Raw genomic sequence first — 18,923 nt, forward strand, 5'->3', positions numbered from 1 at the left:
GAGAGAGAGAGAGAGAGAGAGAGAGAGAGAGAGAGAGAGAGAGAGAGAGTGATAAAAATAACGACAGTCGAAATATAGGTATTGGTATAGGGGCAAGGACTTGATATATAGATGTTTGATCGGGAATCCAGGGAAAAGTAGAGAGATGTTATTTCAATTTAAATGTTATCGGAACTTTGGTATTTTATTGGAAAAAATAATTGATGAATTATTACTTTATTAAGCCAAGTATCGGCTTTGATCAACTATGACTTTTGATTATCTTTTAATTAATATCAATTTAAATTGTTCTTAAAATTAATTTTTTTCACTTTATTGTTTAGGTTTTTTACTTTGATTAAAAATGTTCTTGTTTTAATTAATCTTCATTTATTTATATATTTACTCATTTATTATTTTTTTTATTCGTTTTTTCAATTTTTTGATTTTCTCTTGTCATTTTAATTTCAAACCTAATCTTTTTCAGTTTAATTCCCTTAATTTCTCTCGTTTTTTACATTGGCCGCAAATATAGTAACGTCTGTGTTTGTGTTTGTGTGTGTATGTGTTTGTGGGCATAATGTATGGTTGGTTGTTCGCTATATATGTAAAGCAAAAGTTTAAAGCCTAGTTTTAGGCATTTTTCAACAAAATTAGGACTTGAGAAACTTGTGGGGATGTGTGAATGTGCGAACTCATTAAATGATGAATGGGTTTACTTAAGTTTATATTGCGGTTAAATATTTTCATTCATAACGCTTAGAGAAGAGAAGAAACTGTGTTTGACTGAAAAGGTCTTCTATATCTATTATTAAATAACCTCGATAGAGAAAACCACGCAAATGTATGAAATTAATATAAAGATTGTCTGTCGTTCAAGTAAATAAATTGTACGCAAATGTGATTTTTTTTTTTTTTAAATATTGCCTAATAAAAGCGCGCTCGTGTGTGTGTGTATGTGTGTATTTTTTTTTTTTGTGCATTTATTACGAAGCGACAGTTTTTAGCCCTATACCCACTTATCCCCTTCGCAATGCTTAGGTATAGCGTAACAGGGAGAGTTGTCAAAAACGCCTCCATCGATGCTCTTCGTTTTTTTGTTTTTTTTAATAGGGTTGCGTCAAAGATTTTTGCCGCTTTCCACTTTTCTCGCTCGTGCAGCTTATTTTACACGAGATTGTCTGAGGCGGGCAACTCTCCCATTTTCGTCTGTAGCCTCTGCCGTTCACCGCCTTCGTACTTTGGGCAGGGAAAGAACACATGTTTGGCATCTTCTGCAACACTGTAACTACTTTATAAAGGGAGCTAGCTTCGAGTTTGAAGTATGCACGGAAGCATCCGTGACTATTGAGTAGCCGAGTCATGTAGAAAAATACCCAAGGAACCATGGTCGTAAATTTGGGATAAGCCAGAGAGTTTTCTTTACTTTCTGCGGACCTATTGCATCGATTTGCCGGTGCTTTAACCTTGTAGTCTCGTAAGCCTTCTCTCGACCAATGCTACATAAACAGCTTTCTTCGCCTAAATGTCAAGTGGTACCACGCTCCCAATAACCAGGGCCGCATCTTCATAGGTAGTTAGACACGCTGCAATAGCTCCCATTGCACACAAGGCGATGCGCTGCTACGATGCCTCTTATTACAGCATTATGTGTCACACTGGCGATCCGTAGACGGTTGTAGGTCGAACTATGCTGATGATTTGATGTCTCGGGCTTTGCTTGCGACTTCGTGTGTTGGGCATCAGTCGGCAGCTAATGCCGTCGCTGCCTTTGTGTGTGTGTGTGTGTGTGTGTGTGTGTGTGTGTGTGTGCATGTGTGTGGTTTTAACAACTCTCTCAACTTGACAACGTTCAAATTAAATCTGCGCTAAAATACTTGGTTGAAAAAATTGTTTACAATATCTGAGCGCTGTTGCGTTTCTGCATTTCTTGCGAAGAAGTTAGAGAAACGTGCTCTAGAGCACTTTATTGCGTATTTTTTTCTTTTTCTTCAAAATTAAAAATGTATTTTTATTGTTTTCTTTTTTAAAATACATTTCCATATAATTTTTTTTTTCTTACAACATATAGATGTAGACAGCTGCGGCTGCTACTGCTACTGCTACTACTACTTCTCTTTATTTCTTCACTTTTTTATTTACAATTTTTATTATTATTATTATTATTATTATTATTGTTGTTCTGATTATTTGCATGCGAGAGTATCTTGATATGTCTGCTCGTATTGAAGTGCAAGTGTTACACCGTTGATGGCTTATTGTGTGTTGTTAGCTGCTTGTGCTTTACTGTTCATGATCATTAACTTTATTTTGCTTTTATATGCCTTTGTGTATACGAAAGAGTAGTGTGGAGCGTGTCTTTTAATGAAGAAAATATTTTACAATTACAAATTTCAGGCCATTGTCAGCAAAAAAATTAATTTTTATACCCATTGCAGTGGATAGATTAAATTTTTCAAATGTTTTTGCAACGCATAGATGGAGGTACCGAATAAAGGACACACACACACACAGAGTAGAATATCAATGAACTCGATTTATTCATTCGTTTGTTAGTTGGAAGATAAATTCAAAATTTTGATTTCAAATATTTTTCAAAATTATGCTCAGGTTATGTTCGATACGATGAACTCGCCTACGACCTACAATTACCAAATGCGTTTTTTATGTTGTCTTTTTCTGGTTTAAAATATTGATAACATGTGAATAATAAATTTTAGTGATTGCATTGAACTCTTCATTACAGGATCAACTGTAAACATCTATGTTATGCAGTAAGTAACCTTAAGATGCGATGCGATCCAGGCCGAATATAAATTTTTAGTCTTTGTTTTTCTTTTTGTTCCATTATTCTTTAGGTAGCAATCCGTATTAACTTTATCGTTTGTTCGACATGTCCTTTCGTCTGTCTGCTTGTTCAAATTGGCACTTGACCTCTCCAACGTAGGAAGCATTAAAGCATTACGATGGAATTTTTTCTAAAATGTATCTAATTTTCTTGTGCATACTCGTCGGCTGAAAATGTGTCCTTCATATGTGTCCTTGATGTCTCATCTCTTTCGGAAGTTTGCCCAATATTCTGTGGCGTCAAAGTTGCACAAAAGGTGCGATTTTAAATCGATCTCGAGACGGAACGATTGCTTCTCGTCATTAAAAAAGTGCAGCATAAAAAGTTTGTATTAACAAAAATGCTGCGACTCCATTCGGGGTGTAACAGTGGCCAAGTCAGCCCAGAAACCGCATCGAAGGGAATTTTGCGAGGTTGGCAAAAAGTTTCATTAGAAATGGAATGAATTACAAGTGTCGGAGAGAATCGTATTAAAATTTTCTTTTTTCTTTCTTGTGTTGTTGTGTTGCGTTTTGAGAATTCACCTCCTCACAGATTGTTTTTGGAAACCATCTTCAACAACAACAACAACCCTACCTATTATTGGCTACACTATATTAACGATGGTGGTAGTGTGGCGGCGGTGATGGTGGTGGTGAAGGTAGTGGTGTGGTCAGCGTTGTCAAATGTCAAAGTTTTTCAAGGTGAAAATTAATTTCATCTCATGTGACACAATTTAGTTTGTGTTGTGTGTCAAGAGTTTTTTTTTTTTTTTTTTTTTTTTTTTTTTTTTTTTTTTTTTTTTTTTGAATGAATAATACTCAAGCAAGGCAAACAAGGAATGTAACGGATGCTTTCGATGTATTTGTTATTTCTTTTTCGTGAGAAAGGCATACGAGATCGTTTCTAGAGAATAATGTCATAAAATATGGGTTGAGAAACTTTTTAAAATATTTCTTAAAAAAATTCATCCAATATACATATACATATATATATATATATATGTACTGTTGGATGTAAAGGAAATATAAATTTTCTCCTTTCTTAAGCAAAGCAAGTCATATAATAGCAGACAAAAAATTATTACATTCGTTGTGCTGAGAATATTTATGGTATCTTCTTGGACGCATTAACCAACCAAATATGTAACGGCGGAAAGTTGTACGACGCGCTTGGACGACAAATCCCCTTGGAATTAATATACTAGCCCTAGAATAAATTGACCATTGGCGGGCGGGGTATTTTTGTCTTAGCTTTAGTCGCTGGATTTCGAGCTGGGTTGCGTTCTTATCCTAGGCTATAAGCAGTCACGAATTTTTTATTCAATTCAAGTTTAATCATTCGCCTATCAATTAACATTTAGTGCCATTGAATGCTCGTCGTTATGAGCCCATTAAATTTAAAGTGTACCCCCTATCGCTTATATGTAATCTTTGGTGCTTGCATGTCTTTTGATAATTTGTTTTCACTTGGAAAAGGCATTTATTGAGAATAATATATATATAATTCGTCTTGGCGATACCATGTCGAGAAAATGATTTAGGCTCTTGATAGCGATCCAGTTACCGACCTATTTTCGCATTAATCGGGCAAGCCATGCTTAATCGATCTGAACAAGTGGCAATGAGAAGGCGCTACGTCTGGCGAGTGGGCTGGGTGCGGCAGAACTTCCCATTCGAGCTGCAACAGTGTGTCGTTGCGGGCAGCTCTTCCGGACTAACACATGACTTTTTTATTTGCGCACGAGATTGTTGTAGTAGATCCACCTTGTCATCGCCAGTCGCAGTAGGCCCACCGCGAACACAACCAATTTTTGGTCTTTGAACTTTTTTGACATTAAAATCATCAGTTTTAAACCGTGGAAACCAAAATCGGTAAGTGAACTATAATGGATCAGCAACGCCATAAACTACCAAAAGTGTGAGAAGTTCCACGGTTAGGACCTGTATAGATTAAATAACTCAAAATGATCGGGCTGCACATTGATACATGCTTCGCATCACTTTATCATTTTCTTCAATAGATGTCGGTGATCACAACATACGTGGAAGCACTTATTAAAATATCGACATGAATATTATATGTGTTTCTGGTGTCCGTTGATCATACCTCGGTAGTGCTTGACGAACGGATGTATACGCAAGATTAAATATTTACTTCCTATAATTAACTTCCAGCTGCTTATCTGCGTTACAAATGAAATGACGCAATTATTATATCCTCGTCCTACGTTGATAAAGCAGAAAAATTACTAATAAGCTGCGCTTGTTAACGATAGGGAAGAAAGACTTTATTGTTATTATTATTGCTATGGCTATTGTTGTTGTTGATTGTTTTGATTTGCAATTGTTTTCGATATGCTTACAAAAAAAGGAAGAGGAACCGGGGCCGATAGTCACATAACTAATCGCACTATTTAAAACGAAAATAACACAAGACAAAAGAAAAAAAAAAAAAAAAAAACAGAAAAAGAAAAAGAAAAAGATTTGTTACGGTTGTGTTTATTTAAAGCTTTTTAAACTAATTAAGAACTGATTTTAATTTATCGATTTTTTTGTTGTCGTTTTGTTATTGTTATGACTGCTAACAAGCAAGCAAACCAAGCTGCACTAGTAGGTATTCAGCATTGATAACACTGACCTGTCACTTGGTTGTCATCAAGTCACCGTAAACAACAACAAATACGCTATCTCTTTTTAACTTATAAATAAAGATTTATACGAGATGTTTGTGTGTGTGTGTGTGTGTGTGTGCGCGTTTGCTTGCTCATTCCCGGTCTCTATAACTATTTGAATACCTATGTATTTATTTATTTATTTCTTTTTTGTTTTTTGTATTTTCACAAATTCTTTTTTTTTTATCTTACCAGCTTTTTATTTTCACAGTACATATATAACTGTTGCTGTTGTTGGTCTTCTTTTATTGTTTATGCTGTTCATCACGCAGCGTAGAATTGAATTTACATTAATACAATCGTATCGTTCGTAACGCTCACATGTCAGAGTAGTCCAACAACGACAACAATAGCTTGAAATTCTGAATTGCCTGTCTGTTCGTCAGTCAGTCAGTCAGTCAGTCAGTCAGTCAGTCGATCGTTCTTTGGACCGAATAAAGCCGTAAAAATTAATATATAAATATATCTTACAGGGAATTGAACGTCTATTATGTCTATTCTGTCAAAACAACAATGACATTTTCAATATGTTTGATCTACGCATAATCAAGCTAGCAGAGAAATACGAACGAAATTCGTTTGGGCGATTTTGATAGCGCTCTCTGATCTCGTAAAAATTATTACTGCTTAAGCTCGATCGCCTTCTTTTTTCAATAGCTAGCTTCTCTCAAAGTTCTCTCCATGCCTATGCCTATGCAAATGAATGCCTCACGTAAAAGTATACGCTAAGCATCTTCAAAAGATATCTAACTAGCCGATGTCGATGTGAGCCAGAAGTCAATTAATTGATTCAAGAAACTTTTTTCTTGCAATTCAATTAATGTGCGTTGATTATGAATAATATATAATTCATTTATTTAGTATAATCGTTTATTTTTACAAAATTTTTGCAGACATGAAATTGGCTTTGCCGGTTGACATGACTTTTTTCATATACTGTATATATAAATAAGTCTGCGGTAGTTGGACGGGTATTTAAGATTCGTCTCAATATGAGGATATGCGTAGTGAGTGAGTGTTCTTACTGGTTTCTGTTTTTGCTTTTGTTTTTGTTTTGCTTTCTTTGCTCAGCAACGCTGCTGCTGCAGAATGTAACAATAGCAAACACCCTGGTAGCTAAGTGGATCTACTTCTTTCACTTTAGTGATTCTTAAAGCTATACTCTCCGACAGCAATGAAAACTCAAAAGTGCCACACACGCATATGCATACAAACACATATACGCAATGAATTTTTGCCATCTCTTCTTCTCTTTGTGTTATAAAAAAGAAATGAAATAATATTTCAGTGTATTTTTTTTGTCCGTCTTTTGAATTGTCCATCTGTTTTACTATATCTCGCGAAAGCTGTCAACTTTGCGTACTTAATAGTTATTTGCACTTTTGAACGAGATGCAACGATCAAATCGAATGAAATAAGTGAAAAGGTTGGTTTAATGCGGTTTTTACAAATGATTGGTGTGTGTGTGTGTGTGTGTGTGTGTGTGTGCATGTGTGCATGTGTGTATATATATCATCCAATTTACAATATAATGTATTATGGTACGTACACTATGCCAAAGTTCTTTCTCTTACACTGATATTTGATTATATTGCATTTAGGAGTAAAGTATAACTAAAAATCTTCTTATATCATATACATAACTTATAAACAATACGTTCCCTTATTTTTTTTTATTCATTCATCATTCTTCATTCCTCTTTTCATTTTACTGTAATTGATTTTACACTTTTTGTGCTCATCTGGTCACCTAGTTTACGGTTCTTTAAACTTTACTTGAACGGCTTAGATTGCCTTTTTTAAAGACCCATGAGTGAGAGAGAGAGAGAGAGAGAGAGAGAGAAAGAGAGTTGGTGAATTCTTTTTAGAGGAGAGTGAGGAGAGAAATGGAAAGATAGTACGAGAGAGACTTCATAAATGAACGGATGTATCACACTGATAAGAAGCCCCGCTTAATGCATTGAACGAACAATTTCTTGTAATTTTCCTCAATCGAAATCCGCCAGAAAGAACCATATGTAAACATCTGTACTTTTCTTTTTTTTTCTTTGTCAACATATGCATGCACAGATTTAAATAATTAAAACACTTTAGCTCAGTATTTGATGATAATAATTATTACTTTCAATTTCTTCCTTGTTCTTGCCGGGCAATCAATGAGTGGGTAAACAAAAAACACATGCTCTCCATGTACATAACTTCGGTTCGTTACCTTTATATGCTTTATCCTAATTACCGTTAAGTTGAGAGACGGTAAACAAATGTTTGCAAAAAAAAGATTAAAAAATAAGCGAAAAAATTATACTCGACTGTTGCATTACATTCGGTCTTGAACGAATGTTTTACACTCATCACCACGATTGTCCTAACAGAGGCTCGATTGATAGGAAAAAAACTAAGAATGGACGCGATTGATTTTTTCTATTTTCAGAATGAAAGCGAAGCAATTCATGTGGTCTACGTATTTTTTGTTATTTTTTGAGTAACAAGCAAAAAGAACACGTGTCCTTTGTCCGATAGGCCTCGCCGTCAGAGGGACGGACTAGCCATACATATGCCTTTGATGTGGGAGCCTCCATGCTCCCTGCGGGGTGTGATTAACACTTTCTCATTCAGTGTGTCATCGGGTTCGGTAGGGTTAAGTCGCCACGGCAAGAACCCACGTTAAGCCCCAGTCAGACATCTGCCCTTTGACCTATTTGAATCATTTTCAAATTCTTTTGCAAGTTTGTAAATGATATCGTCATATATGCGAACGCGACAATGTTTACCATAGATACTACATAGTTGGTTAGTCGAACTGACAGACATTCGTAGTGGCATTCCGATCTTGGAACTGGCCAAGAATTTATATACTTTATGGCATTTTTGAGGCTTGCGTCTGGGCGTTATAAAGAAATAAATTAAAATTTAATATACCATAATATTGCGTAGGCGTGGTGAATTTTTCACATTGTTGTACAGGTACTACAGACTCACCCAGCTGCTGCAAGTCATGCGTAATGAGCAAAACACCAGTATCTAACGCCCCGCCCAATTTAACCCATTTTCAATACTCGTCTGCTTGTAAAAGCTTCCAATGTTTCTGCCAAATTCGAAAGCGATAGTTTCATTTTTCGCGCCCAGGCGAATGTTTACAACAGACATTGTACAAACGGACAGACAGAATTCAAGGCCGATAATAAAACTTGGGGTCTCCGAAGTCTGTGTTTTGCGCGTGTGGCATACGTTTTGATAAAATGAATATAATGCCACTCATCCTTTCAACGATGCTCTAAATTAATGGATAGATGTGTGGCCGATCTTTTCACGTTTGTACAGGCGTTGTGCACGATTACTCAGAAAATATAAGTATAATTTTTTTCATTGTATTGCGAGCAAAAAAACTTCTTTTTTTTCTTTTCACCATTTTTTAGTTGATGTTGTATTATAGGCCTGTCCTTTGTCCGACCTGGTCCACTTTCAATATGTTGCTTGCAAAGAGTTCAATGTCTTCACTAGATGTAATGCCGATAGCTTGCTATTTACGACGGGGAAAATGCTTATCATACGCAATTACACAGACGGACTGATAACCATGCTTAGATCGACCTGGAATTTGATAATAATTTTCAAGAATATATATATGTATATATATACATATACATATATATATGTATATAATACAGAACTTGTGTGAAGCTTCGTTTTCTGATTGTCGCAGACATTTTGACAAAACAAATATAAGATCAACTTGCGACGATGTTATTGTTGGGCTTAATGAAAGCCGAAGTAATTTGTAATCGATATATTAAACATTTAAAAGAAAAGAACAATGAAACTTACGAATGCAATGCAAAAAATGCCCGCTACCACCCTCGTGTACGTTATTATGAAAATTAAGGTAACAACTAATATAAGAAGGAAAAATATATACTTATACATATAAGTAAAATAAGTCAACTGTAAACTAAATACAATAGAATTCTGCTGCGCGTACACATGAAAACGACAAAAAAATTAAAAACAACATCAGACGCCATTTGGAGACGTAACTGGACTTTTTTTTACTTATCACTCACACATTAATCGATTATAAAATAAAAAAAGGAAGTTATTATTATTGTTTACATATATATATACATACATATATATGTGCACACGTATATGCATGCAAAAAAATACATGTAATTAAGGGTTGCTTATTAAAATATGGCAGAAATAAAGAAAGCCATACGTTTTTCGTTGAGCATTTTTTATATAACAAATTGTGAAAAATGTGAGTCATTTTCGAAATATTTTGCCAAACAAAACAAAGGTTGTAACTGTCTTTCTTTATATCGCGAAACCATATGTACGTATATTAGATTCGTGAAATGGTGCGTAATTTAATTTAGTAGTAGGTAATGTAATTTTGGAGTCGACCGCCCCTATCTACATATTTGTATATTTGTATATTTGTATATTCATAATAACCGAATTGTATGCGCGTTTGCATCTTCTTGATCGCACGATTAAAAGCTACCCTATATATGTAGTTCCTTGAAATGATCCAAATAACAATTTTATACGAGCACGTCTCTAAACTTCATTTATTTCATATATATCCGTTTTTTTGTTTTTTTTTTTTCCAAGTTTACATTATTGTAGTTGTTATTGCATTGTAAAGAACAAAAAAAAAAAAAAAAAAAAATAGTGCGGCTACTAAGGAAACGATTGAAAGAAGGATACCAAAGGAGAACTAAATAAAGACGAACGGCCATATCACACTGATGAGATTAGATCAGATTAAAGAATAAAAAGTACAATATAAATAAATTAATAAAATGTTCAGGTAAATCGTAATCTTGAAAATCGGAGCTTTCCCTTTAAAGCGATTGTAATCAGTTAAAGCGCCTTTAGGAATAAAACAAAAAAAAAAAAAAAAAAAAGAAAAAAGAAAGGCCATAAAAGCGTTTCTCTGCTTCCGCGCTCTTAATGAAAATATAAAATGAATACCGACCGTTTCGATATCCCAAATAGCTTAACAAGCGGGAACAACAAGAATCCCCGATATATATTTAGGTTTGTTCTACTACAATCAATCTTTTTGTTTTTAGTAATATTCCGCTTTTCTTACAAACATTAGCAATTGTTTTTGTTTTTGTTTTTTTATTATTAAGAAATTCTCAAACAATAATTTTTTGTTTTTTGCAATTAATTCCATTTGTCTTTCTATAGATTTTAACATTAAATCACCAACAAGACTGTCTAAAGTAAATAAACATCAAACAGAACAACAGCAACAACAAGAAAAAGTAGAAGAAGAAGAAGAAGAAGAACAACAACAACAACAACAACAACAACATAATATGTCCACATCTTTCAAAATGCCGGCAACATCGCCTGTAAAAGAAAAGTCTGAAAAATTGTTTGGAGGTCAATATACAGCAACAATAACAGCAACAACAACAACAACAACAATAACTGCCAAAGAAATTAATAAGCATGATTATTATGATGATCATTCTTCTTATCAAGAGGCTAAGCAAAAAGTAGATCGCTCGGGTGTAGCAGGAATGGAGCAACAGAAATTGAAGCCAAAGCCTCAAAAATCATGTAATAAAACCAAAGAGCAACAACAACAACAACAACAACAACAACAACTAGAATATAATGTGCTAAGTAAAGCAGAAGAGCTGAGGCAAGAAAAAGAAACAGAAGAGGAAGACTATAGTCAAGAATTAAAAATTGAAGATAATAATGACGAACATTTAGTAAAACCAACTCGTTTAACGGGTTCTTTTATACAACAACAACAGCAATCGTTAAAAATAAAGAGAACACAAGAGCCGAGAGAGTGCGGTATAAAGGCAAGAGAGCCGCCTTCGTGTGAGCATAACAGTGTAAATATGCATAAAAATGTCAAGAGCGGTGGTGCTAATGTAAGTACAACAAATTTACCAGTGGCAGCAAATCAGTTGTCGATTAAATGTGAGAGTGAGCGTGTGTCGACCGGAAAAATTTCAAATAAATTGCAACAAAATAAATTTATAAAAAACGAACAGCAAAAAACAGCTGCAGTTGCAGCCTCACATAGTGGTGGCACTGATCCATCTTTTAATAATAGTTCAATATTAAATAAAGGGAAATATATTAAATTTAAAACGACAACAACAACAACGTCAATTAATAATACTACCGTTGCTGGTTGCAAAGAAACTGGTTCCCCCACCAAGTCTTTGTCTGTTGCTGCCACTGCTGCTGCTGCCTCATCCTTAAATAAAAAGAAAATGGTGGCCGTACAAGAAATGAAAAAGACGACAACACAAAATTCTACTCATTTACAACCGATCTCTGCCACCTCTTGTACAACTACTAACAATCGTACAGCGACAACAACAACAGCAACAACAGCATCAACATCTCCCGAAAATTCCACAGATTTAGATAATTCTGAAGATTTAATTTATGGCCCAGGAATTGTATCCAAATTACGATGCCGTTACCTAAGTTTGGCTTTGCGTGAGACAATGAAACAACAAAGATTGAATAAAGATCAATTGAGGCGTTCAACAAGTTTAAATAATCTATTGGATAAAGACGATGAGCTAGAGGGTCAAGATGATGATGTAGAATTAGAGGAGATAGGAGAATCGGTAGATGGTGAAGTTGTCGAACAAAACATAGAGAATGGCAATGGCGAACGTTACGAAAATAAATCAACCGAATTGCTTACGACTGTTCAAAAATCTTCAGCAGGTATCCTAAAAGTTCAAGCTCATCTCTCAACAAAAAGTTGTCCTAAATATTTAAGCGGTAATACCAGCGCGCGCATTATAACTCAAGCTCCTGGACAGGGTGCAATGGGTGTTGGTGTTACTTTTACTGAGACTTCAGTAATAAATAGATCGCGTCATTTGAAACGGGGTAATGATTCGATGAAACGCGCTCGTTCTGTTGAGGCATTGCTAAGTGAAAAGAGTCCTTGGCAATTACAGCAACAACGTACCGTAACCGCGCAATCAAGTGTAACCATAGAGGATAAGATACACAATGCCCGGGAACGTTTACATCAGGGAACTGATCATTTGCCGCCCAAACGTTTAACATCGATTATCGATGACACTGAACGACCACCGCCGGATTTAGTAAAACAAACCCTCAAAATGTTTGAGGCTTCAGCTAATCGTAGGCCTCGCCTTGTCAATCGCATGAATAGCAAAGGTGAGGTAGCTAGTAAGGTGGAAACGTTTAAAAATTTTATAAAGGAACAAAAACCTATAATTAACTTTCCCAAACCACAAGGTGCGGTAAATAGTCCCACAAAGAACATAAAAACACCTCCAATGCCGCTAACTAAGCCGATGAAAACATTAACTCAAGATATTCAAGTAACAGCGTCATCGCGAAAAATAATACCATTGAACACAGAGGGTTGTCATACACCGGCAAACACTTCTACAATTCACCCACCAACTCCCCCAGCAAAACCTCAACATAATAAGACAATATTATCAGAATCTACATCGGATATAACGCCACCAGCACGTCATAAAACTGCTCATAAAGGTGGAGAGTTAAAAGAAAAGTTTACTTCACCACTAAGCGTGGTGGATTCGCCGTTAACTGCTCTCAATAAAGAGTTTGCAAAATTAACCGTCAACGATAATCAAACGCTAACAACAAAACTATCTGACGCCGACGTATCGAAAGCCGTAGCTGCTAACGTTCATAATAATAAAAAAAGTTTTGTAGGTGGTGTGGAGGCAGGTGGTGATAACGGCGGCGGTGGTGGTGGCGGTGACGCATACCAAAACAAACATGAAAACAATGACAAAGACTTTAAGGTAGCAAAGTCGAGTGAAATAACTGCTAAAGTCGACGCGAGCGTTAAGATCGATTTCAGTAATGCTCAGCACGATAATGACGACAAAGTTTACGTGTCGATCGTTGCTGCTGGTGGGACTAGTCAATCAGTAGTAAATGTTTCCTCGTTAGTTGCTAAAGAAGGTTTAAAGTCGCATAAACACTCTGGTGAACGCGATAGTGATAACGATAGTGACACTCAACAAAAACGAGACCTACTCGAGGAACGCGATCGATCAGACGAGGACGAAGCGTACGGTGGTCATAAAAGACGCATAACAAGAGCCGCTTTGGATAATATTGCTCGCGCTGGTACCACGCAACAATTTATGTTTGCTTCAGCAAACTCTTCTCCGTCATCATCAACTTCTTCGTCCACTTCTACTACGACTGCCACCGGTAAACAAGTGGGAGTAATACGTCCTTTATTAAATACCAATTGTCAACAGCAACAGCAACAGCAGCAGCAACAGCAGCAGCAACAACAACAACAACAACAACAACAGCAGCAGCAGCAAAAAGCAGATACACCTCAAATCATGGACTCATTAAGGCATTGCTCTACGCCAACCTTAACCAGTCGAGAAATTGAAAAAAATCGCATTAATGAATTAAAGAAAACATCGGCTGCCACGAATTTGTCATCTAATGCTAGCGCTACTAGTCTTGATGTGGTTATTAACAACCGCTCATCATCATCATCTTCCGTTGCTGTTGCTGTTACGTCGTCGACAATTTCACCTTCAGCTTCAACGACTTCAATTAATTCAATTTCGAATACCAATAACACCTCAAGTCTCGCTACCGCTTTTAGTGATAACGATACAGTGATTAGTGCTACAAACAGTCCTTTATGGGCAATGCGTAAACGTCGCCAGACGCCACCAGCTGCCCCTGCGGAAAATACTACAATGATTTTCAACTTTAGTAACCGCAAGGAGGTTCCAGATTATTTGGAAAATGATGGCGTCATATTTAGACGTAGACGTGAACTGCCAAAGGTAAGTCACATAATTTACTTGAAAAATTCGAATCCTTGAAAATCTCATATTGAATCTGCTGGCGCTCGCCTTTGTTTCGATAAAGTCGAAAAAGTTCATTTCCATGCAATTGTTTTGCGTAAAGCGATTTTTTTTCGTTTGCACACCTTTACAAGTACTTGAAAAATTTGGAATTTAAACCAATTATTTTGCGGGCACTTTATCGAATCACTTCTTAGAAGGCGATTACATGATGTAGCTTTGAGAACGCCTACGAATAAATATGAAAAGCCGTCGAGGACATAGAACCCGATGTATATAAATGGCAAGCAATCTCTAATATATCGGTTTTATGAAAGTGTTGAAAGACGTTCTTACGAGAATCAATCCTGAGAGAAAGTTCTATCTACTCAGACCACATCTCAGAGGTCATCAATCTTCGTAAGCTTTCTTTCCATTCATTTTCTATGTGCTGGGATATGGATTCGCTTATTATTATAGTATTGAAGAATTGTGGGGAACACTTGGATTATTTTATTAATGTGTTCAATGAGATCGTGGCGTGCAAGAGAGTGAGAGTGAGAGTGAGAGTGAGAGAGAGAGAGAGAGAGAGAGAGAGAAAGAGAGGGAGGGTTTGCTCATTGGTAAAATACACTTAATCGTTTATTTCCTTTTGCTGGGCGATAACTTTGTATATATTTGTATTACTTTTATTTATTTATTTATTTTTTTTTTTTTTTTTTTTTAAATTCAATTTCCGTACTTGAAGGCTTCATCATCATCGTGTGGAGAGATGAAGAATTTTATTCATTTACGAATTTTCCTTCTTATCATTTTCACACTCTTATAAAATGTCTTCCATTTCAAGTGCTACACTGCTGCTTGGGAATATGCATCTAACATAACATATTTTCCCGATTAAAAGACGAACACAAACAACAATCCAATCAAAAATATTAATCATTTTTCATTCGCACAATATAGATTGGCGAAATGATGTGACTCAGAAGAGGAGAGGAGGATAGTTAAAAAAATCTTATTGATATATATTTTTGGTTAAATTAATCATACACAACTTTTACGTCATAATTCCTTGTTTTGATAATTATGCAAAAAAAAAAAAAAAAAATGATATTTTTACAAAGAAAAACATATTCTTTTTATCAGTTTTCTTTTTGTGTGTATTTCTTTATTGAAAAAATAAATTTCTTTGTTCTGTTGTTGTTTAATAAATTTTACAATATCATTTATACCACAGACAGTGTCGCTCGAAAGTTTCGCAAAAGGAGGGGAAATTCTTCTAAATTTATGGATAATGCTTTTGTGTGTGAAATAATTATAAACGCAAAATTTGGTTTTACATAATTTTCCCGAGTGTTTTTTTTTTTTCAATTCATTTTGAATAATTAATTGTTGTAACCTCGTCCTTTTTCTTTTATTTATAGCTCGATTCTTTTCTAATACACTGTACGGTTGCTTTTGTCATTGTTATTTGGATAAAATAAAATACCGCAAAAGTTTGAAATTCTCATATTGCGTTGTGACATTTTATTACATTCACTTAACGTATAACGTATACATATATGCAATATATACAATATATATAAATAAATATAAGTAGTGATTCATGTCTCTCCCGACTTATAACGTTTGCTATTATTATTATTATTATTATCATTATGATTACTTTCATTTTTATATTTAATTTAATTATATTTAAATTTTTATTTAAACAAATTTAATTTAATTACTATCACTAGTCACTTATTGCTTAATTGGCTGGCGGAGGGGGGGAATGAATGCAAATTTATTCAATAAGAAAACCTGTTAAATTTGCAAGTCAGCTATATGCTACCCTAATTCCTCCTAACTCGGTCAGTCAAAAGTAAACCATAACTTTCGATGAAATCAATACAATTTTTCACCTCACTTCACTTCATTTTACTTGAGTTCAGTTCCCACACGTATGCTATTCTCGATTGTACAGGAAAGGAGAAGGTGTGGGGAGGTGGGGGGGGGGGCATGTGTGTAATGCATAAATGTAAGATTTCAGTCATCTAAAGTTTCAACTAACTCAGCAGCCCTGCCTGCTCTTCTTGGCTTGGATTTAGATTCCGATTTGCATTTCTAATTCAGCAAAGCTTCGTATTTAATTGAGCAAAGTATTCATTCATTACAGACCATTTTTCTATGTATATACGCGATATATATATATATTTACATAGTTTAGGGTTTGATACATTTCGTTAATAATTCGTTTAGGTTTCGATGTATATATATATAGTTCATCTGAATATCCATTTGAACGTAATCTTTGAAAAACATATCCTTTGATTATATTAGGTCGAATCATAAATAACTTTCGATGCAGGATGGGTAGAATTAATATTCAAGGCAGAATTAATATTGAAGGCAAAATAAATGTCTGATAAAAAATAGCAGGTTACCTATGGGGGCTCGTCCTAATATGTACGTCAAGTTCTCTTTTTACACGAGAGATACGTTCCCAAAAACATTGTCCAAAAAAAAACCTATTAGGTAAATGGGAAAATGGTAGACGGATGTCATGCCAAGAGAAGCAACTGGAAAGTACAATATAATAAACCATATTAAATAATTCTTGTTAGATTTCACTTGAGAATTAATCTCGTGGTTACACATTTTAATTCATCATAAAAATCAAATTATATTTTAAAAAATATAATTAAAGTGCGTAAAAAATACCTTACCCCTTACCTCATAAACATGATCGAAAACAAGTTCATAGAATATTGAAACAAAGCGTCGTGAAACAAAGCGATTAAATTTCGTGTAAAATAAAAATTCGTTAAAAATAAATTCGTGTAGAAAGAGAATTGGGCGTCTGTAATATATAGGCTTGGACTTTCAACTCAGCAATGGTGTTTCATTTAATCCAGCACTAGTTGCAATCGAAATTACATTTACAACTAACCCTCAAATAACACGAAAAATGCTATTGCGTTTTAAGAATTTCTTACAAATATCGCAACGAAATTTCAGTTATATATTTTCATTAGGTATGTATGGATGGTAATGTGTATTTATTTACATAGATTATATTTTATCTGTTTTTTAAAAGAATTACGCGAAAATCGTGTCGCTGCAAACATTGTAATATCATTTTCTTCAAATGCCGCGTTCTTCGGAGATTTCCTTCCTACCTACCGCATTTCTTAACATTGTATTAAGTATTAAGTTGTTGTACACTTTTTTTTTTTTTGTAAAAAAGTAGTTGCCAAACTAATCTTTAATGTACAGTGAAAACGCAAAATAGAGAGATAAACTAAATATTAAGTGCTAATAATTCTTCTTAAATTATAGCACACCTAATAAAAGGATTCTCATAAGAAATCATTGACGATCTGAGAAAAGTTTCACCGACGGCTATTTTATTTATTCATCAAGGTGACTAATTCTTCTTATATAGCTTTTATCTCCTTAATTGAATCGAAATTCATTGCATCGGCGAAACGACCTTTCGGATTTGTTGACGATCTTGCCTAGTAGTCAGAAATCATTCGCAAATCTTAAGACAATTTGTTTTCTTTTTTTGTCGTGGAAATGGAACGAGATATAATGCATTCGGTAGCACCCAAACATTAGCATCGGCAAAGTGTCGGAACTGTACAATCGATAATCGATAAATTTCAAACATCAAATATTTAATAAGAGCGTAAAGTTATACTTAAATATAACAAGTAAAGGCACAACCCCTTTTTATGCTGAGCTCTGTTAAGCCTTTAACAGAATTCTGTTAAACGAAGTCTCGGAAGGATTTAAATCCAATCCAGTTTTGCCCAGACTCAATATTACTTATGATGTACATATGCATTGTCGTTGAAGAAACTCTGGTTGATAATAAAAATCGTAAACGCAGCTTCGTTGCATAGAGACAACAAGGCAAAATCTGTCGATAACCATGTCTGCAAAATATTTTGAAAGATACGATAAACCAGCAGATGAATAGTACGTCTCTCCATTTGAAACTCCATAGCCCGGTAACTGAATAAAAAAGTTTAGTGGCGATTTCATTTTCATATCGTCACGTTAGGTAGGTTAGGTAGATGAGATAGGTCGGAGATGATATATTCAAAAATCGCCCAAAATAAAATACAACATTTTTTTTTTGTTTATGTTTCTCACTTTATTTTTAAAGAATTTTATTATATATATATTTTTTTTCTTATATCTTAATATGTTTCAAGATTTTCTTTATTTTATACAAGAAGGTGCTCGTAAAAAAAAAAAAAAAAAAAAAAAAAAAAAATCAATAAAAAGTGAACGAGTTTTTTTCGTCTTTGTTTTAATATTCAAGGTATTTTTATCTTGAGGGATTTCGCTTTTTAGACAACAGCTGCAGCAACAGCTATTCAACCGGTCGTATCGGTTAGCTTGCACCTTTCTTCGCTTTGCATTCTAAAGTTTGCATTCCTTTTTCTTGTTTTTTAAGCGACCTTAAGTCGCAATACAATACAATACAATATATATATATATATATATATATATATATTGGTTAGGATCGAGACGCTGACGGGGTGTTGGGTGAGAAGCGGAGGGGCTGTGTCAGCAGCAACTGATAGATAGTTTTATGTTTAGTAATTAAATTTAAGAGATC

General features: G+C 34.7%; 1 protein-coding gene across 2 annotated transcripts in view; it reads left to right on the forward strand.

Annotated features, from left to right (window-relative positions):
• LOC119644594 (serine-rich adhesin for platelets) overlaps positions 1 to 18,923 on the forward strand; it is a 62,170-nt gene that overhangs the window by 9,956 nt on the left and 33,291 nt on the right. For both annotated transcript variants that reach the window (XM_038044196.1, XM_038044197.1), the window contains exon 2: positions 10,680 to 14,308. In XM_038044196.1, coding sequence (XP_037900124.1) covers positions 10,680 to 14,308 — 3,629 coding nt within the window. The remainder of the gene's footprint in view (positions 1 to 10,679; positions 14,309 to 18,923) is intronic.

The sequence above is a fragment of the Glossina fuscipes genome, unplaced genomic scaffold (genome assembly GCF_014805625.2).
Source record: "Glossina fuscipes isolate IAEA_lab_2018 unplaced genomic scaffold, Yale_Gfus_2 0, whole genome shotgun sequence".
NCBI lineage: Eukaryota > Metazoa > Arthropoda > Insecta > Diptera > Glossinidae > Glossina > Glossina fuscipes.